We start from the raw sequence: 27,820 nt of genomic DNA, 5'->3' as shown, positions 1-27,820 counted from the left end.
CTAGCAGTGGACAAAGCAGGCGGCTGCCAAACGTTATAAGGAAGCATTGTGCAACTTTAAACGAGCATGTTCCCAAATTGATCAGCAGCATAACAACGAAACAACATTAACTGGGACAACTTTAAGTGAAGAGTTACTTTAGATCTGATTGCACTAAGTGATGTTTTTTAGAAAAGAATATTCCTAGGAAGGATGTGCTGGAACCCCCTACATTTATAAGAGCTTCAGCACACGCACAATCTAAATGATGTATTTGCACACTGCTGTGTGAAATATACTCAAGGTAGTTACAGGAAAAAAGTATAAATACTTCCAGCAAATGTACTTAAAATAAGTTTGTTTGCCAAGCAGTGTTGCCTCCTTTCTTGGTAATGACAAATTGCTTTTGCTTAAATGGTAAACCAGATGACTAGATCCCCATATCAGTCACCCTATCTGTCTACAACACAGAAAACTGGGGTCATGAGGCTGAGGTTTTTTATTTTGTTGGTTTTTTTGGCTGGGTGGGAAAGGATGAGTCTTTGTTAAAATACTGGCAGTGCATCACTGGAAAGAGTAGGGGTAGAGGTGAGCCAAAGCCAAATAAAATGTATGTCAATGTGAAAGAAAGAATGAGGGAAACGTATATGCTTTTGGAACCACTTTTTTTTCTTTTTTAAAATAGTTTATCTTCCTAGTGCTTGATATAAACAACACGAACCAAAAATAACAAAACAAGACACCCCCCCCCCCCACAAACTGAATAGGAGGCAGGCCGGCTGGCTGACTGTGTAGGGGAAACAGGGAAGTGACTGTGCACTGAGTGCTGTTAATGTGCAAACTAAACCAACTGAAAAAAATACTGAAAAATATTTTTCCCCAAATCCTTGCAGTTAAAAGAACCCTTTAGGATTATTATAACAGTAATCAATAAAGGAAGTTTTAGATACAAGTGTTACTTTTAAGTAGACAGTGTACTTTTAATATTGCTGGCTACTCTGGATTCTATATTTAAATAATTGAAGGAGTAATCTAAAACTCACCCCAATGCACATAAAGCTCTTTGGTGCCTGGAGGCCTAGTGGCCCTCATTGTTATTGCTTGTATGGAAAATTGTTCTTGATATTTTAAAAAAAATTGATAAGTAGTAGAAGCAGCTGGGCTCCACCTCTTCTTCAGATGAGGAGGCTGGTGGTAGTGTGAAGATTTATGGTGACAAAAATGATTATCTAGAATGTCCTTGTTAAAATCCTAAAACCAGTCCTTTGCATAGTGGAGGGATCAGAGTTGGAGTGACGGGACAGGGCAGGCCCACCCAAAAATGCCAAAGCCAACTGTGGGTATATGACCTTAATCTATGACTACAGACAAAGGAATACCCTCTAACTTTTGAACTTGAACAAGGTTGGCGCATAGCACTTTGCTGATGCAGAGTGAAGAAATTTGCACTGCTTTTACATCTACTTTATCTTTTTTTTTTTTTTTTTGAAAGACTAAAGCAGTTTGTTTTTCAATTCCAACCTCTTTTATAATCACTAAGTATTCTGTTTCTCCTGTATGTCAGTTATGCCCACGTATGGGCTAGGAAACAGCATAGGTTTGGACTCAGTTTCCTTTTCATTGTGCTATCAACAAGGAGCTAGGGAGCAGCACAGTTGTCCTAACCCTGATCCAGACTGCCTTCTCTAAACCTACAAATATGGATATCTTTTGAGCTCTGTCACAGAGTCCCTGGACGATGCTCTGGAACTGCTCCCCACAAAGCCAGTCAGGACTTTGGGGAGCCTCCTCTCCCTCAAAGCAGACTGTTTTCAGGGCAAGAAGCTCCCATGTCTTCACCTCCTGGGTGTCTCCTTGGAGCATTCAGCATCCTCTGCCCCTCCGTGCGCTTCCCACAGCGAGCCCACCCCAGCAGGGTTCTGGGGAAGCCACAGGGTCCTCAACCCTCACTTTGCAGTCAGATGTGACTCTCAGCCAGCCAGTAAAACAGAGGTTTATTAGATGACAGGAACACGGTCTAAAACAGAGCTTGTAGGTACAGCAAATGGGACCCCTTGGCCGGGTCCATTCTGGGGGGCAGTGAGCCAGACCCCCATGTCTGTACTTCACTCCTCGTCCCCAGCCAGCTCCAGACTGAAAACCCCTCCAGCCCCTCCTCCTCTGCTCAGTTCCTTTCCCGGGCCAGGAGATCACCTGACCTCTTTGTCTCCAACACCTTTAGTTGGCACCTTTGCGGAGAAGGGGCCCAGGCCATCAGTTGCTAGGAGACAATGTCAGGCATTTATGTACACGGGGTCTTTGCTCTGCAGCAATCGCACACCCCTATTCCACCACCTTGATACTTAAAAACTACCTAGGGGACACTGAGACACCAACACACTATTTAGAGAAAACATTAAGAACATTCCTAGTTCGTCACAAGCTCCCATAGAGGAGTTCTGAGATTTTTGGAGACAAAGGTACCTCGTAATGGAAAGGCCTCCACACAGCTAGGATCTGCAGGTTTTGACTCCCCAGAGTTCACAGAAGTGGAGCGGAGCCTTTGGGCACTTAATCAAATTATTAATTCCTTCACAATAAATAAACATACAACTCCAAAATTTCATAGCACTGTAGTTTAATTAACTTTTGAAAGGAGAGCTATTACAGCTTATGAGAGGCTAAGTATCTGAATGTATACATCCTGCATTAGCCTGAAGCCTGCTTTCTATACTCTTTCCTGACCCCTCTTTGGTACAAAGAGTTCTTCTATATGGCTCTGGCCTACACTGGTTAGTTCAGAGAGATCTCTGTAAGATACTCTGTATTATTTTAACTACTCATCTGATCTAGCAGTACCAAATTCAGTCATTGGGGCTGTGCTGATAGTAAGCTACAGAAATACAGGATGTTTTCATCTATGTGGAAAATGCTTAACATATGTGGGACTATTGCACTTTAAAAGTATAGCATTGTAATGGATGTTTTTGAAAAGTTCTTGGCTCATACCTTATTATGTATACTGTACGTATTTTTTTTTTTTTTTTTAAAAAGCAAGGGTTTTGGCCACTTGGCCTAATTTTGCAATGAATGAGCTTGCAGTAACTAAAGTTATGGGCATGATGTTGGTTCTCGTATTTTGCTACCAGGATATATGTTTTTTGAACTATACTGTAATGAAGTTGGGAAGAAAACACAATTTAAAGTGGAAATAGTGCATGTTAAAGCACAGTAGAAATCTACTATAGACAAACTGCAAAGGAAGAATGAAAGTGGAGTAATGTACAATTAACAGCTGTGGAGCTCCATGCTAACAAATCTGTCAAATCTAGCAGGCCCTGAATGTTGCATGCTTATCTAATATATCACAATTTATTGCTTAGGGGAGAGGGGAATAAAGCATCGGTAAGGGTCAGTGCCAGACAAAGTGGTCTCTAAATTCACGATGAGATGCAGAAGTTTGGTAATAATGGTTATTTTTCAGAATTCTTTCAAAGATGTTATCTGTTATCACAACTGCAATTCAAGCAATGTCTGATTTCAAACAAACTGTTTTCTCTTTATAGATGTTGATGAATGCCAGGCTATACCAGGAGTCTGTTCAGGAGGAAACTGCATTAATACAGTTGGGTCTTATGAATGCAAGTGTCCTGCGGGTCACAGACAGAATGAGGCAACTCAAAAATGTGAAGGTAAGTGTATAGTGTCTGAGAACATTCTTAAATGGTGATCATTGACTCAAAGTAAAGTGTCTCTTTGTGCTGTGGTTTTAGAGACTTGTACAGTGGATCATGATTGGAGCCTTTCTGGTAAAGAAAGAAAAAGGTTTCAAAGTTCTGGGTTTTACCACACAGAATTTTAGCTATGTTTGATGTAGAAAGGCACTATTGGTTGTATTTCTGCTGTTCTTAATCATCGTCGTTGGGCTCATCACATCATGCGTATCTACTTTGTTCTTCTTACTTTCTACCAGACAGTTTGCCAGCTTACCTGATAAACTGAATAAAGCAGAAAATAATCCTGTTCCAAAATTAAAAAAAAAGTAAGGTGAAAAGACTGAATGTACAGCATTTGGAAGCAATTATATTATCATGGTTTTAAAAGTTCAAAATATTCTAGTAGCTCTTCGAGTGCTTGCTCATATGTGCGCGCCATGTGCACGGCTGTTGGAAAGTTTCTCCCCAAGCAGCATCCGTTGTGTCGGCTGTGGAGCCCCCTGTAGTAGCTGACCTGGCGCCTTCTCAGTTCCCTCTTACTGCTCATGATGGTCGTTGGAACTGTGGCGTCTTGCTATGCAAGTTCTCCACGTCTCCCTAGCGTTCTAGATAGTTGTTGTTTGCTTTTGTTGGTAGTCCTTTGTTTTTGTTATAGTTTGTGGTAATTGGGTTGGGGGGTTTACCTTCCACCCTGACTGTTTTCTTCGAGGCTCTTATGCTCAAGTCCCCAGGATTCAAGCCCTGCACATCCTGCTCTAAGCCCATGCCAATGGGTGACCTCCCATGTCTCTTGTCTAAAGTGTCTGGGGGAGGCTCACCAGGCTGAGAAGTGCAGGATCTGCAAAGGTTTTCATCCCCAGACTAAGAAGGAGCAGGACTTTTGCCTGAAGTAGCTCCTTATGGAGGCGGCCCTTCGACCCCAACCTCCTTCAGTGTGACAGGACCCAGCACCGAGTTCTTGGGTGCGCAGCGCCCCAGCGGTGATAGTGGAAGCAGCACTGCGGATGGACTCTGGCCGAGACCCACGGCACCAAAGCCGGTGACATCGACCAGGCACTGTTCCCATCCCTGAAGTGGCTCTGGAAGCTGGAGAAGGACAGCTCTCCTTCACAGAGATCCACCCCCCTGGAGCCAGCCACCATGGTGCGTTCTGGGGGGGAGTGCCCGGGAGCGAAGGTCATGAACATAGCACCATTGACTTCAGCCCTGCGGGGGAACTGTAGAGTCCAGTGCCACTGGACTCCCCAACCCGCAACATTATGGAAGTCCAACTGCCTTTCACCCCTGACATCTTTGTGGCTGCAAGGGACCTCATCGCCATGACAGCACCAGGGTCTCCTCTGCTCCACACCAAGCCTCCGGTGCCTCAGTGTATGGTTCTGTCTCGAGGAAAGCTAGTGTTGAGCCGACTGTTGCACTGTCAGCTCCGTTGGCCGAGCCCTGGCATTGCCCCCGACACCGCTCCCCATCACGGCACTGGTCATACCTGTGGCACTGCTCCGGATTGCATTGATGCTCCCGATCATGGCGCTGCTCCACCCACTGATCGACGTTGCGGAGCAGGTCCTGGACCTAGCACCAATCATAGCACCGTTCACCATCCCAGCGCAGCACCAGGCAATGGTACCACTTCACCTCCCGGTGCTGCTCTCCTCCTCGATGCCACTCACTGGCACAGCTCCGCTCGGCGCCACCCTGGCTCTCCAGGTCCAGATCTCATTTTTCGGGTTTGGAAACGATGTCTCAGTTTTTGGAGCAGGGCTGCCGCCAGTCAAACTATGGCTGCCCTGATGTGGAGACAGGACCATGGCAGGAGCAGTGGCTGTTCTGGACCCCGTGGACGTACCACCAAGCCCAAGGTGCACAGTGTGGAGCTTCCTGGTCGGCCACCTCTGAGCCACAGGTGCTGGAAGCCTCAGCTAGTCGGCCTGCTCCTGGAGGTGTGGAGGAAATGTTGGGCCTTCTCCCCATCTCAGGACCCCCTCCAACTCTGGTTTCTGAGCCTGCAACTGTGGTCAGCGACATGGGACATCGGGCCCTCGTGGACCAGCGGGGTCAGGATGACCCTCTCCCTCCCCTTGGCCTCTTCATCCTCCTACGCTGCTGAGGCTGCAAGGGGATGCCTGAGCCTCCTTGGCCACATGGCTTCATGTACATACGTGACCCGGCACGCCAGGCTCTTACTCCGGCCGCTGCAAGCATGGTTCGCCTTGGTCTACCACTCTGGGTGCAACAACCTGAATTCAGTGGTCACTGTCCTGGAGTGTGTCCTCACCTCCCTCCTCTGGTTACTCGACCGTTGATTGGTGTGCAAGGGAGTCCCCTTCCACAGCCCTCAGCCTTCCTTGTCCCTGGTCACAGGCGTGGTGGCTATGGGGTGGGGAGCTCATCTGGGGAACCTTCAGACTCAAGGCCTGTGGCCGAGGGCCGAGCTCTCCCTCCATATCAATGTCAAGTAGCTGATGGCGGTACACCTTGCTTGTCAAGCCTGCCAGGCTCAACTGCGTGGTCGTGTGGCGGTTCTCATGGAAAACACCTCACCCATGTTCTACATCAACAGGCAAGTTCCTCCCCTTAGGAAGCCATTCGGCTGTGGGAATTCTGCATAGCCTGCTCCATTCACCTGGTTGTGTCCTTTCTTCCTGGGATCTAGAACATGGTGGCAGATTGCTTCAGCAGGTCCTTCCACTTGTACGAGTGGTATCTCCAACCGGATGTTATCCACTCCATCTTCCAAAGGTGGAGTTTTCTCCACGTTGACTTGTTTGCCACCCGCAGCAACAAGAAGTGCCCAGCATTCTGCTCCTTCTAGAGTCACAGCCCAGGCTCCCTCATGGGTGCTTTTCTGCTTCCCTGGATGGGTATCCTACTCTATGCCTTTCCTCCATTCCCCTTCATGCATGAGGTCCTGCTCAAGATCTGCAGAGATGGGGCAAAGGTGATTCTGGTGGCTCCAGCGTGGCCTCACCAGCATTGGTATACCACGCTGTTAGAGCTGTTGATGGATGTTCCAGTCATGTTTCCTCTCCTTTCCGACCTGCTCACTCAGGACCATGGTCACCTCTGTCATCTTGACCTGTGGTCCTGCCACCTCATGGCTTGAGAGCTGCATGGCTGAACCCCATGGAGCTTCTGTGTTTGGTCCCAGTAAGGCAGGTCTTGCTGGGCAACAGGAAGCCCTCTACTAGGGCCACGTATCTGTCTTCTGCAACCTCATGGTTGGTCACTTTCTCAAGGGCTTGGACGTCTATGTCTTCAAATCCGGCAGCCCATCCCTGCTTGGGACCTGAACCGGTCCTTTCTTGGCTCATGGGGGCCCCCATTCGAACTGCTGGCCACGTGCTCCCTCCAGTATCTTTTCTGGAAGACAGCTTTCCTGGTCACCATTATATCAGCGAGACACGTCTCCGAGCTGAAGGCTCTCACTTTGGAGCCGCCTTGCATGGTCTTCCACAGATACAAGGTTCAACTCAGACCACACCCAGCCGTCTTCCCAAGGTGGTGTCGGCGTTTCACACCAGCCAGGACATTTTCCTGAAGCCTCATGCTGGTCCCTGGGAGCAGTGGCTGCATTCCCTCAATGTCCACAGAGCCCTCACTTTCTACAGTGAGTGCATTAAGCCATTCAGGAAATGGGCCCAGCTATTCGTTGCAGTGGCGGACCAGATGAAAGGCCTCCTGGTCTCCTCTCAGAGAATATCCTCCTAGATCATGTCCTGCATCTGCACTTGCTATGAACTGGCCGGGGTGCTGACCCCAGCTCTTAAAATCACTCCACTAGGGCCCAGGCCTCATCAGTGGTGTTCCTGGCAGAGATACTGATCCAGGAAATCTGCAGGGCAGCGACTTGGTCCTCGATGTATATCTTCGCCTCGCACTACACCTTCGTCCAGCACACCAGGGACAATGCGGCCTTCAGTAAAGCGGTGCTTCAGTCAATGTTCCTTAACTCAGAACCTACCATCTAGGTAAGACTTGGGAGTCACCTAATTAGAATCGATATGAGCAAGCACTCGAAGAAGAAAAAACGGTTACTTACATTTGTAACTGTTGTTCTTTGAGATGTGTTGCTCATATCCATTCCAAACCTGCCCCCCTTCCCCTCTGTCGGAGTAGCCGGCAAGAAGGAACTGAGGGGGCGCCAGGTCGGCTGGATCATATTGAGAGCCATGGAGGTGCTACTCCAGGGGGATCCACAGCCCACCTGAAAGATGCTGCTAGAGGAAAAACTTTCCCATGGCCATGCATGCTGCATGCACACACCTAATTGGAATGTATATGAACAACACATCTCAAAGAACAACAGTTAAAAAAGTGAGTAACTTTTTTTTTAAATGGCTATCCTCAACCTAGTGATCATAATAACAATGGATTTGATGAAACGGTTGAGAAATTACTACTACATACAGTTTCTGTTAAAGAAGGGATTGGGTACATACAAGCTCCCAAGGAGACTACATACTTTTAGTGCAGTAGAGTTTTTAATTTTTGCTTTAATTTACCAGTCCAACTGAGACTCAAACTTTGTTGGTATTCTACAAATAGTTTGCTTACTTGGTAAACACGTTGATTGGTTAAGGGCAAAAACTTTGTGACTTTTCAAAGCAATATAATGGAAAATTGTTAAGTGTATATATAGCTCTAGGGCTATATATAATCTTAACAGTTCTAGTAATTTATGAACTGTTCATCCGAGAGGTGTCGCTGTAGGTTGCACGTGTTAGATGTACACAGTAGTGAAATATGTTTACAGTTAAAATTAATACTTTTTTTAACCTTCTGAGGCACATCAGTTTTATTTTAAGATTTGTGTGGATTTACTGTTACCACATGATTAAAAGAAACAAGAACATGGGAACTTTACTTGTTCCAGTGAACATTTTCTTAGAAAGCAAAGACAACTTTACCTTCAAGTCTGATAGGAGAGAAAGTGCAGTCTTTTGGTTTGCTGTTAGGAGACAGTTCAAGGAAGCTGCTAGATTCTTTGATACTGAGTTGAGTTCATTTAAAAACCAACAGATGTGGTTAGATGTGTGTGGCCAAATGTTGAAGTAGTCTTAGCTTTGTAGTTCTGTTTGCAATCAAATACAGGGATGCAGAATTCAGATTGAAATTAAAGCAACACCATCAATTTGGAAATCATATTTCCATATGAAAATTTTTTGCCTTTGTTATTATACAAAATATCTAATGTTATTAAAAAGACAAAAACAAAACAAAAACCTACAACAAAAGTTAAGGGATTTTGTTCCCTCTGCTTTTCCAGTTTGTTTATTTTATGCATTTAACAATATTTTCTGTATAACCAGTTTTCCTCTTTTGTTGATGGTCAGTTTCACTTCCTTTCTCATGGTCTTCTAGCATGATGCCATTACGCCCATGCATTGCTTTGGGAGAAGCTTGTGTGCATTTTCTTCCCAAGCCCTTCAAGAAGATGTTGACCAATAATAATCAGAATTGCTGTTGTTTCTGAATTTGGGGCTAGCAGGGCCTTTTCCTCTCCGGGCCACAGCACCAGGGCTGAGAAGCAATGGGAGCTGTGTGTATGTATTTGAATTTGCCCCTGTGCTAATGACCAGGGAGTTCTAGAACTCTGGCAGGTGGACCAAGGGGGCCTCCCTTTGGACCACAGACAAGCAAGAGTCAGGGAATATTAAGAGCCTTATAGGGTATGCCTACACTGCAGCATAAACCCAGGTCTGTGGGACCTGGGCTTGTGGATCTGGTGTTTCTAAACCTGCACTTGAATGTCCACCCGGGCTTTGTAAACCTGGGCTTACAGTTGCTGAACTTGGGACTTACAGCCATGCTATTGTAACCCACACACCTATTTGTACCATCTAGGGGCACTGAGACCACTTAGAGAGAGTTAAATGAGTCTGTTATCCAGCCTTAGTTAATAGGCAGTTGGCTTTTAGCTTATGCTGTAGAGGCTCACGCACTAAACTCCAGAGGTCCCCGGTTCAATCCTGTCTGCTGACAACTGGGGTCTGTTAGTGTAACACTATCATGTCTATGCTGTATTATGCATACCTTCTGACTCAGATCTGTGGTTTGAGCTGCAAAATGACAGGACTTGGACTGAAATTGCAGCAGGATTCCACAAGAAGCAGGCTTTATCTGGGACTGGGCCAGGAGGAGCAGCAGGATTAGCCTGACTCTAGAATACCTTGGTTATCTTCGCAGAAGCTGTGAAACAGCAGCTGGGCAAGGCAAGGAGCCAGGTGGTGGGTGTTTGTTTCCTGGGAACATGCAGGAGTTTGGGGAGCAGATAGAGCATGAGGTTGGAGGTTTGCAAGTCGTGCTTTGCCTTTGCCTGCCTGCAAAAATGTGGGGGAGGAAGATGGGTCAGCCCAAGAATATTTGTTACTGTGGTTCTCAACCTGCCCAAAAGCCTGTTCAAAACAACAGTATGGAAGCCAAAAAAAAAAAAAAATCAAAAAAATCCTGACTCTGTTGAAATCAGTGACCAATCAGTGATCTTTGACTAATATGAGGTCAAGATGTTATCTTGGGTATTTTATTTAATGGGCACATTATTTCAACACTGACTTTTTAAAAAATAGTCATTTTTTAATAATTTCAGTTCAGTGCAAATGAGAGCATTTATGCTGTGATGATCTGGAGTTAGAGAATAAAGGAAAAATTTATAGTGCCTATTTGAGCAAAGAAAGAGAACAGATCTATTAAATTGAGTGCCCAGTAAATGAGGAACACACAGTTAATAGCCACGTGTGAAAAGTCTGGTTTAAGTGACTTGCCTACCATCATGCAGGAATTCTGTGGCAGAGGCAGGGATAGAATCCAGATCTCCAGGCAGCATACAGCTGTCTTAACCATGAAACCATCCTTGGTCTTCCTGCAGTCCCTTGCCACATTTACTACACGCCTCCCAAATTCTGCAACCAAAAAGGGAAGGGTCCTACAGACAACTGTCTCCTTCATTACAAAACTTTTATGCATCCCCAGAGCAAATCCATTCTGTGCACTGGAAAAGTCAGGAGTCCTGTGGAAAAAGTAGTTTATGATTTGTGTATCGTATGTGACCGTATCCTAATGCACATGCACAAGGGAGAGGTGAATGAAAGTTGCCCATGCAGCTTTAATTTTGGGATTTTCTACATTTTGAGTGGTTGACTTTGAAACTTTAATGTTCTTTTAATATTTTGTGTGCACTTTCCTTGGTGTGTTGTTTTTTTTTTTTTAAACAAACAAACTGAAAAAACAGAAGTTCTGTTTTTTGTGGCAACATATTGGCACCAGCATGGGTCATCAGCAGAATTGGAATCTTTAGATACATAACACAGATCTCTGCCTTGAGCTAATGGAGTAATTGATAGCAATAGTTGGTGGTTATCCTCTGTGTGGACAAGCACTAGAGAGAAATAACACAAATATACATCAGAGATTTTCACAGATATTTGCTGACAGCAGAAGAATGGTGAGACTCAGAAATCTTGTATTCCATTGCAGGCTGTGAGAGGTGTATATTTTTGTGGGCACAAACTCTTCTGCCCATTTGCCTAAGCTTGACCCCTTCTGCTCTTTCCCCTCCAATCTGTCCCTGTCTAGTATGTTCTCTACTCTTGGCTTCTTGCCTGCCCAGTCCCAATCTCCACTTTTCAGGCTTCTCATCCCATTCCCAGCTTCCTAGTCTTCCTTTTTGGACTTGCTGTCCCAATCTCCTCCCAGCTCCCACTCTCTCCCTCCCCACACCACATCCCAGTCGTCTTGTCTAGCCAGTCCCAATTTTCCCCTCCCAGCTCTTTGTTCAGTCTGTCTCTCCCTTCCCCCACAATGGCTTCGCATTCCCTGTCTCCCTTACTGGGTTTCTCATCCAGTCGCAGCTTAATTTCCCTTCTCTCGGACTCCTTGTCACAGTCTCTTTGCCCACTCAATTTCAACTCTCTCCCCTACCTCAGGTCCTTGTCAGATATGTCTCTCCTCCCCATTCCCTCACCACTAGTTCCTAGTCTTGGTCTCCCTGTCCAGCCAGTCCCAGACTCCCCACTTCCCTCCAATATCTGATCTTAATGTTCCCTCCTCCTCCCATTTCCTTCATTGGCTCCCAGCCTCCCCACCCAACCTGTCCCAGTCTGCCCTCCTCACTCCAGCTCACATTCTCTTGTGAGCTGGAGTGAGGAGGGCAGTCTCCCCCTCCAATTCACAGTCAGTTCTTCTTTGAGTGCTTGCTCATGTCCATTCCATGTTAGGCATATGTGTGCCGTGAGCAGCGTAGTGGGAGATTTTTCCCTCGGTGGTATCCGTTGGACCGGCTCTAGCGCCCTCTGGTCTGTGTGCTTATGCGCTGGTGTAAGGGGTGCTGCTGGCCATGTGCCCTCTCAGTTCCTTCTTACTGCCCGTGATAGTTGCTGGACCGTCTACTCTTGCTTCAGCAAGGTGCCGATCAGTGTTGCTTTTTTTTCTTCTCAGTTTCATAGCTGTCTGTAGTGTATATATTGTGAATAGTGTTTGTGTAAATAATTAGTACCCTCTCCCCTTATCATTAAGGTGCTTTTTGTGCCCAGGGAATGGACATGCCCTGGTCCCTGGCCTTCAAACCTTGTGCCTCCTGTGGCAAACCTATGCCCATGAGCAACTCACACTCCAGTTGTCTGAAGTGTCTGGGAGAATCTCATGTGAAAAACTGCTGGCAAATTTGTTGGGACTTTAAACCTTGGACAAAGAAGGACAGAGTGATTAGACTTAAGGCTATCCTAATGGAAGCTGCTCTTAGACTGGCTTCATAACCAAGCTGCTCAGATTTGGCACTGAAGACTTTGGCTTCGGTGCGAAGCACTCCTCTGGCACCACGCGCATCCTGGCACCATTCTCCATCTCCAATGCCGAGGAAGACGCATAAAAAGCAGCATACTGACAGAGAGTGCTCACCAGTGCCAAAAAAAGGCAAGCAGGGGGAAGGCAGTGGAGTGTGACCTGCGTCGGGTCACTCTTCCAGCCTGGTCCATGGCAGCATAGTCGACTCCAATGAGATTGTTGAGTCTGGTGAGGAACCCCTGCCGATGCCAGGAGGTCATTGCAGCGCCAGCAGGATTGCGATGGCTTCATCCTCACAGGCCTTCACTGCAGCCAGAGACTTATCATCACTTCCAGTCCCGCCAACCCCATTAGGTCAGCTCTGTTGATCTTGAGCAGGAGGGAACATGGTGCTCAGAGTTTCTTCCCGGCACTGGGCCCTCTGCTACCCCTCTAGAGAGAATCAATGTCTTCTCTCCTCTTCAGAGTCATTCTTGGTCCACCACTGGTCATCGGATCTTTAGTAAAGTGAGGTACCGTTTCTCTGTGGTTGCCTAGAGAGGATTCTTCATCTGAGTCTGGCCTTCAGTACCCATCCTACATGCTGTTGGACATCAATGCCGGTCCCCCCTGCTGGTGCCTCACCAGGAGGACAGTGGCCTATGCAATGGCCATTCTGGTTTCCCCAGGGTCAACTAACCTTTCCATAACTGTTGTTCTTCGAGATATGTTGCTTGTGACCATTCCACATCCCACCCTCCTTACCCCACTGTTGGGGTTGGTTGCCAAGAAGGATGAATACCACCGAGGGAAATATCTCTGGTAATGGTGCATGTGGCGTGCACACACCTAACGTGGAATGGATGTGAGCAACGCATCTCAAAGAACAACAGTTATGGGCAGGTTAATAACCATTTTTTTTCTCTCCCACCATTTCCAGTCTCAGTTTCACCAGACTCATTGTCTTCCCCCTCTGCTCCAGCTCTTATTCCCTCTGTGCTTGAATTAGACAGCTTCCTCCTCCACATTCGGTGTCAGCAGAGAGGGATCATTGAGAGCACAGCAGAAGCAAGCTCCCTGCTCTGTCTGGTGCCTGGCCCCACTCCAGCCCACCACAGTTGCGAGAAGTCATTCCCAGAAAAGTTCTTTTGTAGCCCTCAGCTGGAGAATGCTTAGTCACTCTGTGGGGATGGTGCACGCACAGTTCAGTCAGCACCGAGAGCTCTGAGGGGCGCAAATGTGCTCATTATGACAGAATTAAAAAGCTCAGAAGATTCTGAGCTCTAGCAAGTCTCTACGGAGCATGTGTGAACTGCGATTTTCAAAAGCTTATAATGTTGTGAAAATCTGTCCAAATTTGGCAGGTTTGCAAACAGCACATCCCTGACACAAAGGCTCACCACCTGCCAAACTTGAGGTCTTGCCAGGGGGTGCACTAGATATTTCCAGAGAAAAAGTTGCCAGAATTTTGTAACATGGGCAAAACAGCATACTTTCTCCTAGTCTTGTTCTCAGAAACAATTGAACTGTTTTGGCTAAAGTTTTCCAAAAAAATTCAGTCTGAGATAGACACTGAGCATAAAAAATAAATTAGCCCGAATGGTTAAAGTTTGGGAAAATTATAAGCAACTGAAAACAGGAGTTTATAATGGGAAGTATTGAGCAACCTTAGTACTGGATAGTGCTGACAGCCCCACCTATTAAAATTATTACAAGATATGTGAATAGAAACAGAATTGTTTATGCTTGTAAAAATGTTGGCACCACAGTATATTTTCTCAATGCCATTCAAGCCAACTTTAACAAGTCTCAGACAATAAGTAATCTGCCCAAAGTCCAAAAGTATTTACTTGCAATCATATCATCAACAAATAAATATATTAATGTTAGAATAAATAATAAGCTGAAATGTTGAATAGAAAATTTGAGAAAACTTGAACAGACTGTTCTTCAGCTTGACAATTGAAAAATGGAGTGAAGACAATTACATGCTAAACAAATATACATTTTGTTTGGATATTGTGCCAGTTAGAAATAGTATGTTTTGTTAATGTTTCCAGCCATCTTGGCTCCATTTTTTTTTAAATTGCTGAGTAGAGGCGTTTATTCAATGTCGGGTTCTACAATTTATGCCTGTATACATTATACACCAAGGGCAAGATCCTGCATTCCTTGCACACCTGCAATACCCAATAAAATCAGTGGGAGTTTTAGGGTGGACAAGCAATGCATTATAGAGTGGAAGGGAATAGAAGGCCTGACTGCTATCTTCAGTCTGGCAATACTCTCCTGGGAGCCAGTGGGAGTCTTTCTCAAGAAAAGGCTGCAGGGAGAGGCCCAAAGAAGGTTTTTTCAAAATGAAAAAGCTAGCACCTGAACAAAGATAACGTTTATTGGTGACTATTATGATACAGTTTCAGATCAATGAATCAAATCCTGGTCCTGGCAATGTCTGCTGCACAGAGCCTTCAGCAGCTTTGTATTGTGTCCAGGCTCTGTAGTTGATGCTTCTGCGGATCCTGAGGGATAGCACCTCACTTTGAGGTAGCCATGGAGTGTGTCTGCTGACACTCAAAGCCACCTCACCTCCAGGAGTAATGTCACAGACTCCACACGCCAACGTAGTAAATATGACAGTTAAGTCATTGGAGGTGATTGAAAACAGAATGAGCAGAAGGTGTGGTGCCACCCAAGTATCTTCCTGGCTGTCTGTCTGAATGGGCCAGGTGGTGTTCCAACATGGCTTTTCAAAAGTGGAGCTGTCATCCAGGACCTCACATAGGGCTCATTGGACTGAAGAAACAGAGATCCCTCTCTTCTTCCCTGTGGCCCTGACATTCAGGACATCGAAAGAATCCCTCTGTTTAATTCCCTCCCCACTAGTAAGGTGAGGACTAGTTATATTTTCTGAGGGCAAAGGCTTGAGAATTGGGCCTTCTCTACTCTGTGAGAGTCACAAAAAAAGTTAATAGATTAGATGTAACTAAAGCCAGATCTTAGTGGCATCTATGTTTTTTAGTTTAAATTAGACAATGAATTGATAATATGTATGCATCCCCTTTACTATCAATCAGAATATTACCATCTAATTGCTCTTTATACTAATACATTTAGGATTAGATTGAATCCCATTTTATGGTACCTTGTCACTGGCAATTGAGGCAGAAGAGATGTGAACAAGTCATTTTTGACATACGGTAAACTAGTTTCAAAATGATGTACTAATACTTGAGGTCACATTTTAAAGAAACTGTGTGAAACTGTGTTATTTTTGTGTACTGTGCTCACTGTAACAAATGTGAAAACTGAAATCTATCTGAAAGCAGAGTATAAAGTGGTTATATAATAGAAAACATTTTGGGTTTGCTTTAGATTCACAATCCAAATAGTTAATGAAACCATATTGTAAACTTATTTGTAGAAGTCAAGATATTAAAGCAAGGTAATAAGCTCACAGAAAATAACCACTTGCAAATTGGGTGATAAGTATTCACTGAAAAAGAGTTTGCTCTTTTTCCTTGGTTTAACAGAACAGAGTAAAACAAAACCAAAAAATTCTCATTACGTTAAACAGTAAAAGGAAAGCAGATTATGTATCATTTTAATGTTTAAATATTTTTGTTGTGTTTTTGCATTCAAGTTTGATCACTTGTTTGTTCCCTACCCTTCCTGTGTTTCAAAAGGATATGCTTCTTTAAAATGATCTGTTCAGCATGGCATGGGGTTGCATTTTATTAGTGTCTTGGATGCCAGTGTATACAAATACTTACATGAATTTATATTGGCTGATTGTAGGTCAGAAATCTGAACATGTAATGTTTGTGCCTGGCATCAAATAAAGTATCATAATGCCAAGAAGAGAACTTGTTCAAGGATATCCCTGCTTCTTAAGAGGGCAATTAAAACGTGGTTTGCATTTTGCTCTTTGGATGATTTAAAAGCTCTTTTTAATCATTTTTTTTTAAAAGGTTATTCAACAATTCTCCCAGGTAATGTTCACAAGGATGAATAAATGAACTAGGTACAACCAGTAAATAATGTTCCCTTTACTGTATTTGGTGTTTAAATAAGGGAATGTAGGAAGTTTGTCAGTGTACATGGAAGAACTGAAATCAGATAACAATATGTGTGGTTTGAAACTCTTGTTATTTCAACTTGAATAATCAAAAAGATTTTATTTATTACCTGGCTAGCATCCTACAGTACTAAGGTGAAGAGAAGGAAGAGCCTGTCCACATTAGAGAAATTTGTGCTGGTGTCCTACATCAATATTGTCATGTTGGTGCAATTTTTTTGAAATTTTCCTAATGTAGAGATAGCTTAAAATTGTAGCACTTAACTCATCTTTGAGTGATTGTCCACACATTCTACGCTTGGGGTGCAAGCGCCCCATGCATACAAGATCAGATTATTTTGCATAGTAGTGCCAGTTGTAGCCACTCCTTAACTGTTCTTGCCCTCTCCCTTCCTAAAGCAAGGGTAAAAAAGATGGGGCAGCTGCAGCTCATGGTCAATTCCCTCTTGCCTCCTGTGGGTGTGAGACAGAACCCACAATATCAATGTTCTTTGCTTATGAAGTTACTAGTTTTCGAGTTTGAAGTTTCACTAGTTAAATTGTTAGGTTTTCTTTGATTCTTTAATCTTTCACTGCAGTTAAGAGCAGTGTACCAGTGGTGTTGGACAGCCCATCAGCCTAGTGGTTTGAGTACTTGACTTCCTGCCCCTTGCTTCTGTGAGGAAGCTGGCTGGATGAGTGATACAGAAAAAAGCTACTCTGCTGCAGTGCAGGACATTCTCCTTCGCAACAGGAAACCTTTGACCAGGCTATCTTATAGAGCCAAATGGAAGAGATTCTCTATCTGGGCAATGCAGTGTCAGCTTTCACCAGTAACAGTCCCAGTACCTGTGGAATAGTTCACCAGTAACAGTCCCAATACCTGCCATAATATTTACTTTACTTGAAACAAACCAGATGTTCCCTTAGTTCAGTTTGGGTGGATCTCTAATGATATCCTCCAATAATCCCCCTCTTCCATGATGCATTGTTTTCTCACACTCCAGGTTGTTGAGATTTTTCAAAGGGCTCCCCTATTTGTTTCTACCAGTTTGAGAGCCCCTCCTTCATGAGACCTCAATCTGGTCTGCTGGTATTGTTGAGTTCCCCATTTGAACTTTGGCTACATGCTGTCTCTGCCATCTTTCAATGAAACTGCCTTCCTGGTCTTACATCTGCTAGATGGATAGGAGACATTTAGGTTCTCACGGCAGGCCCACCATATACAGAGTTATGGTCCCATCTCACCCAACAGTTCTGCGTAAGGTGATCTCAGACTTTGACATCAACCAGCCTATTCACCTCCTGGTTTTCTTCCCCAAAACACATCCCTCTACAACCAGAAATAAACTCTGCACACTGGATGTTGTGAGTAATTAACCTTTTGTTTGGGCACAAACAGACTATTCAGATGTGCACCAAGACTCTTTTGTGATGTTTACTGAAACGGTTAAGGGTCAACTGGTACTCATGGGGCTGTTCATAAAATAGATCGCGTAAGGGTTAATGTTTCTTTTACACTGTAAAGGTTAACAAAGGGAACCAAAACATCCTGACAGTAGAGACCAATCAGGAAAACTCGGATTTTTCAAGTCCGGGGAGGGAAATTTTGGACTCTGGTCTTTTGTTTGTCTCTCAGCCTATAGAAGGTTCTTTACTATCGTCTTAATCTTCTGTTTCCAACTTGTAAGTACAGGTTGAAAACAATATAGGCTTTTATGTTGTTTGGGTGTATTTACATTGTGTACTTGCTGGAATGTTTCAAATTGGGTATCTTTTTGAATCAGACTGTTTATCTCTATTTGTATAAGCAATAGCCCTGTATTTGTCATCTTGATGCAAGAAGTTTATATCTTATGTCTTTTTCTTTCTTTTTTTTTCTATAAATTTTTTTGTAAGACTTGTTTTGAGTTTTCTTTCTGGTAGGTTAAGGAACAGGGGAGGGAATTCTTTTGTGTTAGATCTACGGAGGTAGATCGCAGCCCAGGAATTGGTGGGAGGGGGGACAGGAGAAGATAAAATCATCTCTTTTCTTTTGTTTGAGTTGTCTCTTTGTGGAGAGAGAGGGGACAGGCTTCTTGCGTATTGTGATGTAACAGAGATTGCATCCATAGCCTCTCAGGTTAGCCAGAGAGGAAAGTGGGTGGAGAGGGAGGGGAAGGGGAGTGAGTATTTCCCTTGCCCGGTAGAGACTCAAAGCTTTGGAGTCTGGGGTCATCAAAAGGTTTGGGGAGACCAGAGGGGGCCAAAACCCTGGAAATTTTGGATGGTGGCAGCGAGATAAGATCCAAGCTGGTAATTAAGCTTGGAGGTTCATGCTAAGCACCCAGATTTTGGACGCTAAGGTCCAGATTTGGGACAGAGGTTTATTACAGAGGCTATCTAAGTAGGTTTTGGACTGTATTTAGACTTGCTATATTCTAGCTAAGGAAAATTCAGCTGGACAGGTCAGCGGTAACTCCACCCAGGCCCAGGCAAATTCTGCAGCCTGTCTAGTGAAGGCCCCCATATCAGAATGATGCAGAGCAAAAATGTAGAGTTCAGTCCTCACATTTTTCCCTGGTGCAAGCTTCCATGCTGTGAAATTTAATAGGGGCAGGGGTCCTCTTTCAGTGGGCCTCCTCTCACTGATCTCCTGACACTGGTATAACTGCCTGCTTATCGCCAAGAGTGGAATCTGTGTGAACACTTGCTTAAAGAAAAAATAACGATTACTTACCTTCCTGTAAATATACTTCTTCAAACTGTCTGTTGTCCACACAGATTCCACGTCCTGTCCTTCATTCCTGCTGACCAGTGTCCTACTCCAGGCATTCTTATTGGTGAAGAAACTGAGTGGGGGGTTGTGGCCTTTCTTGGCCACAGGAAGTGAAAGGGTGTGCAGGATGTAGGTGCAGTCCCACCAGACACTGCTTTTCAAAAGAATCTGATCTCATATAGATGGTATGCGTGAGCATCAAAGTAATCTTTATTTCCTGGCACCTGACACCCTGAAAAATAGAGTGCATATAACAAAAAGTTATACACGTTAATTTACTGTAATGTGAACATTATAAAGAGAGTTTATATTTCTATAAAGACATCAGTTGAAGGGAATGGCTTACTGGTCCAGCATATATGTTTTGACACAGAACCAATAAGCTCAGAAAGGTCACTTGTTCTTTTGATTTAGTAAAAGGTATCACCTAATCCTGTCTCTACCTCCCACCCACAAGAACTGATGCAGGTCCAAACATTTTCTTATAACATTGCAAGTTATAGCTCACTGGCTTATGTTTTCCAATGAGTAAAATGATCACGAGGTAGTTAGGAAACCTCCTATATGTAGTCAGGCCAGTCTTTGGAATGATTTTCATTACCAGAGTCACAGCATGAATTTAGCCTGTGTTTTGGGACTGGAGTACACCTTTTTGGTTTTTCATTTCCTTTTAAGGCACTAAAAGATCTGGACAAGTGCTGATTAATACTGGGCCAAGGACTGAGGTCTTTATTCTGGACCAGGTCATCACCATTGAAGGGCATCTTGGAAGGAAATCTCCCCTTGTGCTGCTCCACCCTCTGCATCATCATCCGCCAGGAGGAAAAAGGGAGTGGGTTGTGGTTTTCCCCTACAGAAAAGACTGTGTATATCAGTGCATCTGCTCTTCCCTGAGTAGGCACTGGCTATGTGACTGGGCATGGTACCAGGAAGTCTCTGTCTGCAGCATCCCTGATGGGGAGGAGAGGTTGATGCAGAAAAGAAGCTATAACACCAGCTTTATATTATATTCCTAAATAAGCTCTGTGGGGAGATGGGGGCGGGGGCAAGAAATTTCCCGCAGCATCCTGGTGTATTAAGGGAAAGAGAGAACCTATATTTACACTGCACATTCCTTTCAGCAGCGTGAAGAGAACATACACTATATGCCCCCCTGACATGGGTATAAATAGCAGTGTAGATGGTGAGGCTCTCCTTGTTCAAGTAGAGTACACCCTGAACCCTGTGGATATGTACCTACTCATTCAAGCACTGCCTTCCTTAACCCTGCCGCTCATCTGCGCTGCTTTTTTTAAACCATGGAGTGTCCCGCTGCTAGAGCCTTTTCCTAACACGAGAAAATTCCTGTTGTGGGAAAGGGCACAGGCAGCTCCCCACTGCCACAGCCTTTCACTGACATACGTAGCTACACACTGCTGTGTGGATGCAGCCTGCTTTTCACTGCGGCATGTAGCTACATATATCTTACATGCCGTCATCGGTGGTGGAGTATAGACATAGCCGTAGTCTGAGGGGTGGGAGGGATGAAATTGATGCATGGGAGGGACCAGTCACGCACAGATTTTGGGGGTGACAATCCAGGCCTCAATTTTTACTCAGGCATTTCTTGGTTAAAATTCCTTTGGCTTCAGTGGGAGTCTGAGTAAAAATAGAGTGCCCAGTCCTACAGATGATTACACCTGAACTTAACTGGAACTGGTCATGTAAGTGTTTGCAGGTTAGGGCCACAGGGAAGGAGAATATCTGGAACTGTCTCTCTGTGAGGAAATGTCTGAGAAGAGAATGTGTGTATAGAAGGAGGATTCGGTTAATAGAGGGTCCATCATTTTAATGTTACTTTTTATTTAAAATGTTATACAAAACTGATCTCACTACTGAGTATTCTACCCACTCCCTTCCCCTCCCTCAGTATGGAAGGCCAGATGAAACATTATTTGCTGACTTAAAAAGGGCAAAACCTACAATCCTTACCCAGGCAAAACTCCAGTTTTTAATGGGAGTGGTAGGAATGTAACATTAACTATTCAGCCTTTTTTTAAAACAGTAAGCTTTACACCTAGGAGGGTGAGATTTCAAATTCTCTGCTATATCCTTTGGCCTTAAGCCTCCACATGTACTTTTGTATTTTTTTTTTAATTTTATCTTATGGCAGCAATAATTGGAATAAATAAGAGTGTTCATGTCATGCTTTTTCTACCTAAATGTATATTTCCCTCAGCTGTGTTGAGCACTAAATCCATTTATTTCTCTACTAGACTATTACTTTGCATTACTCTCCTGTGTTTTTTTTCTAAAAGATCTACATTCTGTTTATAGAGTATTTTGGGAGGCCAGAGCTAGCAGTTCTTACTGAGGTAGAGCTTACTGAAATAAATGGGAGTTTTCCCTGAATAAGGATTATGGGGCATGCACAACAGATATATGTTGTATATGCAACTATCTGTGCATGCCTACATATACCTACATTCTGTACAGAGCTTGGACACCTGTTTGGGGGGATTTGGCCCATAACATTTACATAGCACAGGGTTCTAATTTTTTATTTATTTATAGTCTTTTCATAGTATCTGAGTAACTCATAAACATTTACAAATTTATCCTCACAACACCCATGTAAAGTAGGGAAGAATCATCATCATCATCCTTGTTTTACAGGAAGAGAAACAGGCAGAGAGACAATAAGTGACTTGCCCAAGGGGATATGGAGAGTCTGTGACAGAGCTAGGATCTCCTGAGTGCCAGTCTGGTACCGTAACCAGACAAAAACCCTTCCTACTTCTTTGGCATAAGCTTATCGATCTGCAGTGTATTAGGTGTCATCTTACGGCTAAAATTGTGTGTATTTTGAAGACTACCAGTGTATACATGACCCTCATTTTAAGAAGGAGATATGTTTGACTCATCTGCTGGTGCTCATGGAAGTTACACATGTGGGTCCTGTGGAGAATGTACTCTTTCAGAGCTAGATTCTGCCTACTACTTCCATGGTGTTCAGTGAGGGGAAAGGGGCCCACTGCTTATGTGGACCACTGTGCTTCCCTGGTGGTCTACATAAGTGGTGGGTAAAATTACCATACTTGCACTTAAGGAAATGTAGGGACTGTGCCCTAATTACTCCCTTGCGGGTGGGAATACATCTCGCCCTTGAAGGAGTGTAGCAGTTTGTCCTCCTCCCAGTACACTAGGATGCTGTAGGAGGCAGAATGCCACTGGTGCTCTTTCCCCCGCTCTTGTGTGGTGTGGTTCTGCACCACTCACCCTGCAGGGCAAGGCCTATATGTCACAGTCTAACTCTCTTGATGAAACTTGATACCAAAATGTAAACAGCCTTTTAAAGAATAAAATTCTATTTGTTTTTCCTTCCTTGTATAACATACCAGTTCATCACACCGTTTGTGTTAAATTCAAACTTGACACTACATTAGACAGGGTAGAATATAGCTAAAACACTTTCACAGCAGCCTTTTTCAGCATTCAGATATTTCTGAGACCCTTTTCTGGTACATTTGCCAAGATGTTCATCATATCCTGGCTACTGTAAGCTTTACAGTAAAAAGCCATGAGTTCTGGCCGACAAGTGGCCAGGCTGTTTTCTTTGGCAGACAGATATCCTATTAATACCTGCAGCTGGGATATTTGCTTCATACATTTAGAGCCAGGTCTTAGTGGAGTTTGCTCAGTTTTATCTTCTTAGGTGCAACACCAGAAGGGCAGACACTCAGACCTTTCGTTTGTTTCATACTTAAGTTGTAAAAGAGGATCTTGCCATAAGTTGCATTTCCCCATAAGGCTTAATTAATGCTTGTTTTATTGTGAACTGTGTGGCTCTTCCGGCCAACCAGTCTACTGGTCTTTCTGAAGTAAAATCTCAAAATTTCCAGTCAGTGCTAACTGAAATCTTGTTATGGGTATGTCGGTGCACAAGAATGGGGTGAAAATGGAGTTTAGCTTAGAAACTAGTGGCAAGAAAATATCCTTAACCTGGTGCTGGTGAAATATGTGATGGGTCTCTGGTGCAAGAAATCAACCTGGGAATTTTCTCTTAGAGCTTCGGGTATGTTGTTTGGTCAGGAGGGTAGGGTTTGCCCTCCCTCATGAAAGAGATTGCAGGATCCATTCTCCAAAACATGGTAGATCCTCAGGGAATTGCAGAAGGCCACATGGAAGCTCTCCACAGCATTCAGTGGAGGGTACCTTGTAGAAAAGATAATACAACCCTCAACTGATAACCATTTCCAGGGAATCTACATGGGGCTAGGTGAGGAGAATGATTTGCAGTCTGCCCCCAGCCCTCTAACTCCTTGCCCTGGTTTGCCCAGCCTTCATACAGTCACTGCAGACTTGCACAGCAGAGCACCCTATGTAGGCTTTCTTTTGTATGTCTCCTCATTGCCTGGAGTGAAAGTGGGTCCCAAGCTGTAGTTAGAATTACAATAAAGGGTTCAAAATTGTATAGCCTTTTAAAGCCTATGTGTATTGCACACATAGAGATTTTCTAAGTAGACGGTGCTGCCCATTAAAGTAGCAGCAACCCACCTATGCAAGATAAAGTGAAAATCAATGAGAAATGCCTACGTTTCAACAAGCGCCTGGTGTTTTTAGAACATGTTATACATGTAATTCAAGTTATTTCAATCAATTTCTGTGCATCATAGCTCTTTCCCCCACTAAGTCAGCAAAAAATAAAAGCATCCTGCAAAAGATTGCTGCGGGTTTGGAGGTGTCTGTGCATGATGCCAGACAGATAGTCCTGGACAATGAAGTCTTGTATCTATTTGCAGAAGCAGCACAGTAACAAAGATGGGCAGTGTAATTTTCCTCACACTACACTGCCATTGTGCTGGAACCTGATGTTCAGGGGTTGAGAGAGTAGAGAGCTTCCCTGCCCATGCAATCTGTGACATCTCTGCTGAAACTGCCAACACAAGAAGAACTCTATTGAGAAAACATGAAAAAGATCCTTGTGGATGATTTATCCTTGCCAGTTTTCCTTTCTGTCTATCTTTGTGTCTTAATTTTTGCTTGGTAGAGGGGATTATCATTCTTGTTTTTAGCCAGTTATCAGTTATGATAGAAATGCACTGCATAGAAGATATCAAGCCAAGGCATGCAACAGGTTCCAGTTCTGCTATGATTTACACACACGTGGTTTCATTTCGTTGGGTTAAATAGGATGGTAACCCATTCACCACATCATATATTTGGTCGTAATGTAGTAAATTCATGCAAGATTTTGTAGATTTCCTGGGGGAATTACTTGGTTTGGATTTATAGCACCATTTGGGACTCTGAAACCTCTGTGGTGGTTAGCTATGATGTCACAAGTGAAGCTATTATTGCTTAGAATGTTTTGATCTGGCAAAAATGGCTTTTGTTCTTACAAAATGCCTAAATCTCTACAAAGTGTGGATACCATATGTATTATAAGATGCCAGTTAAAACTTGCCACTGTAGGTTAGATGCTTTGTTAAAATAAAAGACAGTATCAAAGTAGTGGTGTATAAAATCTGACTGAAAACAGTAAGTGAAAAGAGACAAAAATATGTCTAATACCTTCTTTGCTCTTGGTGGTTTTTTTAAAGGTTGAAGCTCCTTCCTATTCTGATATTCTTCTTTCCATTTGGCAAATATTTTAAACTATCTACCAAATGGATTATAATTCATTATTTTTTATTCATAATGATTTATGTAGCTGTTTCTGGTAGTCTCAGTGTGGTGTCGGGTCCTATTCAGAAACAAAGGACAATACAATCTCTGCCCTAAGAGTTTATAAGCTGTTTGTTTTATTGTTGGTATAATAAAAGCCTCAGAAATTATGTGATCTACAACAAAAATACAGTTAACAGCCTCTGCTGAATCAGCAGAGGAAGCACAAGAAAAAGAAGTATTAAAAATATTTGGTCCAGTTATGCCCTCTTCCCCCTTCTTCTGCATGGAGACAGGGGGTCAGCCACTGAGCTATGGGAGGAACAGAAAGATTGTTCCCCAGTCTGCCCTGCAGAGTTCCATACAGAAAAGCAGTAAATCACAAGGCTGTGTTTGTTTCTCAGTTGTGAAATACCAGATATGCTTATAATAGTTTTTTTTTCCCCTCAGTTGTCGAGTAGTTAATTTTTAAAAAAAATCTGATATTTAGAATGTGGGGAATAATCACCACAAATAAGAAAGGCAAGTCAGTGTGTTCAGTAAATTTATCATGCTAAACTCTGAGTGCTTTAAAGCAATATTTTAAATAGCCTAGCTGAAAAGATTATAATTTTTCACTTCCTTGTAGTAAAACATGCTACAAAGGTCATATGATCCTCTAAGATATAAACTATCTGGATGCTTTGGTGGTAGAGCAATGATCGCTGTAAGGAGATGTCCTGTGTACAAAAAGGTACCTAAAAATTCCCTGAAAGTTTTACAGTGAACGTTTCACCATGTTTTTATTGGTTCCTCACAGTGCAATATTCATTTTCCTTTTCAAGTACAGCATGAGATTGTACCCTCTAGATCAGTGGCACTCAACCTTTCCAGATTACTGTATCCCTTTCAGGAGTCTGATTTGCCTTGGATACCTCCAAATTTCATCTCACTTAAAAACTACTTGCTTACAAAATCAGACATAAAAATACAAAAGTGTCACAGCACACTGTTACTGAAAAATTGCTTACTTTCTCATTTTTACCATATAATTATAAAATAAATACTTTACTTACATTTCAGTGTATAGTACGTAGAGCAGTATATATAAGTTGTCTGTATGAAATTTTAGTTTGTATGACTCCGCTAGAGCTTTTTATGTAGCCTGTTGTAAAACTAGGCAAATATCTAGATGAATTGATGTATCCCCTGCAAGACCGCTGTATACCCCAGGGTATACATACATACCCAGGTATGTATACATTCCCCTAGGTGAGAACCATTGCTCTAGATCCACATTAATGCATGGAGGATATTTTTTTTTCCACGTTAACCCCCCCCCCCCCTGGTGCAGCCATGACTAAGGAACTAGAGGTACTCATGGGTCAGAGCCAGTGTAGAGGCAATAGGATGATCCCTGGAGCTCTGCTAGGTTTGGGGCTGTGTCCCATGACTTTCTTTTGTGGGAGTGAAAATCCCAAGTCCTGAAGGGACTGTATGGGGGACCTCTGCAAATTGGTGCTCTTTGAGAGTTCTTTCTTCATAGCTGCTTCTGCATACGTTATGAGAAATGATGTGGGCCCAAAAGTTTGACTCTTTTTTTTTGGTTTGTTTTATGGGGTAAAACTTTCTTAATGTCACTCTGCAACCAAGAACTTAAATGCAGACTGAGCCAAAAACACCAACGTTTTCCAGGCTTTGGGTGGTTCAAAAGCCACAGAGTTTCATATGGTTTCAACTGGAAAACATAAGTCAGCCCAAGTTTGTTGGAAACTTGGCCCAAGCTTTCTCAGAATTCATCCCAGGTTTAACGTGAGCCAGGTTTCAAGTTTATTACAAAACCTGAAAGATGGCAACTTTAATTTTGCTTCAGGTTATATTTAAGAGAGTTACTCAGAGCTCTAATAAACGGAGGTCACCATAAAAAAAAAATCAGTGTGGAACTAGAATTATAAAACAACAGCAAAAAACAAAACCCCTACCACCAACATGCCTATCAAATGTTCAGGTTCTAAAGTGAAGCACTCAAAACTTAGGAAATGCCTGATACTTGAAATTGCCCCCTTGGATTTATGCATTATGATGTAGTCTTTACTTACTATGTGATCAGGTATTTCTACTCCCTTCCGCTGCTCACCTCTCAGCATTACAGTGAGACTGTCTCCTCCTCCTCACTGTATGGGCACCAATATGGTGAGCATTGAAAACACCACTGTATGTTTAGCCCCTAGCACATGCTCTCAGTTCTGATACCTAGCATCACGTCACTCCACAGGTTTTGCTCTGGTCAAAACTTGCTCCATTGACTCGGTAGTATCTCCATTCAGATGAGATGTGACCACTGCTTTTAGTAGGACTATTTGCATAACCAAAGATTAACTCTATGAAAGGATGTATAATGACTGAGTCCATTCTTCTGAAGACTACAGTACAGTTTCTTTGAACTACTTGAGGCTCACAAAGCATCAGGAATGTAGCTGGATCTAGCTAGCTGAGAATTTTCACAGCATGGGGAGCTCTTAGCAGGCTCCGAGTCGTCATATTTGACCCCTATTCTGCCTGCCTACGTTCAGCCCTAGAGCCAGGGGAATGTTTGGGGTAGGGCTGAACAGTGCTGCATCTCTGCTATGCTCAGCTGTTTTATGGTCCCAAAGTAACCACAGCCATCTAATGTAAGTTAGAGCAGCGTCCAGACTGCTTTAACCTACTTCAGGATTTAGGGTGGGACAGAACTGGAACATACAAGCAGGGCCGGCTTTAGCAAGTGCGGGACCCGATTCGAACAGTTTCAATGGGGTCCTAGCAGGGATGACTGAAAAAAAAAAAAAAACACACTTAAAAAAACACGTGGGGCTTGTACTCACCGGGCAGTGCTCCTAGTCTTCAGAGGCGGATCCTTCACTCACCCCAGGTCTTCGACAGCACTGAAGGACTTGCCGCTGAAGTGCTGCC

General features: G+C 43.6%; 1 protein-coding gene across 1 annotated transcript in view; it reads left to right on the top strand.

Moving 5' to 3' along the window:
- Positions 1-27,820, top strand: part of FBN2 (fibrillin 2) — a 256,715-nt gene that overhangs the window by 64,367 nt on the left and 164,528 nt on the right. The window contains exon 7 of the mRNA XM_075067188.1: positions 3,525-3,650. Within this exon, the coding sequence (XP_074923289.1) occupies positions 3,525-3,650 (126 nt within the window). The remainder of the gene's footprint in view (positions 1-3,524; positions 3,651-27,820) is intronic.

This window comes from Chelonoidis abingdonii, chromosome 6, assembly GCF_003597395.2.
Source record: "Chelonoidis abingdonii isolate Lonesome George chromosome 6, CheloAbing_2.0, whole genome shotgun sequence".
Classification (NCBI taxonomy): Eukaryota; Metazoa; Chordata; order Testudines; family Testudinidae; genus Chelonoidis; species Chelonoidis abingdonii.
This window is presented reverse-complemented; position numbering and strand designations above follow the sequence as displayed.